The sequence below is a fragment of the Aureococcus anophagefferens genome (genome assembly GCF_000186865.1).
Source record: "Aureococcus anophagefferens unplaced genomic scaffold AURANscaffold_222, whole genome shotgun sequence".
Taxonomy (NCBI): Eukaryota; class Pelagophyceae; order Pelagomonadales; family Pelagomonadaceae; genus Aureococcus; species Aureococcus anophagefferens.
In genome coordinates this window covers 9762-11213 of record NW_008705760.1, presented here as the reverse complement: position 1 = coordinate 11213, position 1452 = coordinate 9762, and the positions used below count along the sequence as shown (strand labels likewise).

At 75.9% G+C, this 1452-nt stretch overlaps 1 protein-coding gene across 1 annotated transcript; it reads right to left on the bottom strand.

Annotated features, from left to right (window-relative positions):
- Window positions 1-84: 84 nt before the first annotated feature.
- Window positions 85-1339, bottom strand: AURANDRAFT_68574 (expressed protein; the record flags this gene model as incomplete). The annotated part of the gene is made up of 1 exon (XM_009044274.1): window positions 85-1339. A coding segment is annotated over one exon (1255 nt), but the record flags the coding sequence as incomplete, so codon positions are not given.
- Window positions 1340-1452: the final 113 nt, after the last annotated feature.

Sequence of the window (1452 nt, the reverse complement as noted above, 5' to 3'; positions counted from 1 at the left end):
TTCTCGAAGCATAGAAAAAGAGCTCGCGTAGAAACCGTCGCATACGCTCACATTGAAGTCGGGTTGAAGATTTGATTTCCACACAGAGGAGCGCCGCGGCGAGGAGCCGCGCCGCGTCGTCGCCGGCCAAAGCCGGCGCGAGGGCGGCGACGCAGCGGAGCGCGAGGCCCGCGCCCTTCGTCGCGTCCGCGGTGTCGCGCCAGCCGCCGGGGCCCAACGCGCGCGCCGCGCCGGCCGCGGACGTTTCCAGGGCCGCGACGACGGGCGCCCAGTCCTCGCCGGCGTCCGCCGCGAGGGCGACGAGGACGGCCTCGAGCGCGGCGGCCGCGTGCTTGGCGACCTTCTCCGGCGGCGGCGTCTTCGACGACGCCGACGGGTGCACCGTGGCCACGCGCCAGAGCAAATCGAAGAGCGCGGCCGCGCCCGACCCGCGCGCCGACGGCGCGACGACGGCCGCGCGGCGCCGCAGCAGCCGGAGCGCCTTCGCGGGGTCCGCGAACTGCTTCGCGGAGGCGTCGGTCGCATAATCCGCCAAAGCTTTCGCCGCCAAACCGCCCGCGGACGCCGCGCGTTCCCGGAACGCGCGCGTCGTCGCGAGGCGGTCCGCGGCGGCGAAGCACGCGGCGGCGTCGACGCGCCGGTCGCTTTTGGACTTTTCGAGCTGGGCTATGGCGAGCGCGAGGACCTTCGCGCCGAGCTCCCGCCACGGCGCGACGGGGTCCATGGAGGCCGGGTCGAGCTCCGGCGACGCGTCGACGCGGTCCGCGACGCAGCGCGCGACGAGCTTCACGAGCTCCGCCGCGCAGGTGCGGCCCGTGTCCTTGGCGCCGGGGGCCGACTTCTTGGCCTGGCGCAGCTCCTTGAAGCGCGCGTCGCAGAGGACGCGCCAGGCCTCGTCGCCGGGTCCTTCCCCTCGCTTCGCGAGCGCGCGGAGCGCCGCGGCGGCGTGCGCGCGCACGGCGGCGCCGTTCGGCGCCTCGAGGACGGCCTTGAGGGTCGCGAAGGCGCGCGCGCCGTAGCGGCCGCAGCCGTGGTCGCGGATCGCCGCGGCGAGGAGCTTGAGGAGCGCCGTGCGCGCGCGCTCGACGGACGCGTCGGACTGCGTGGCCTCGAGGAAGGCGCAGACGTCGCGCGGCCGCGCGCAGGCGAAGAGCCGCGCCTGGATCGTCGCCGCCTCGGGCTTCTCGACGACGATGCTCTGCTCGATGTCCTTGACGAGCTGCTCCGGGCACACGCTATAGACGAGCGCGCCGTCGGCCGCCTCCTCCTGCGCCGCGCGCGCCTCGACGGGCGCGTGGAGCGCGGCGAGCGCCGCGTCCAGCGCGCCGGCGGAGGCCATGGTGGGCGCGGGTCAGGCGCGCCGACGACGATAGCTCGTAGTGCGCCGAGGGGGCCGCGGACAGCGGCGGCGTCGGCTCCGGCGGCTGCGGCGACGGCGCGGTGCTCGACGAC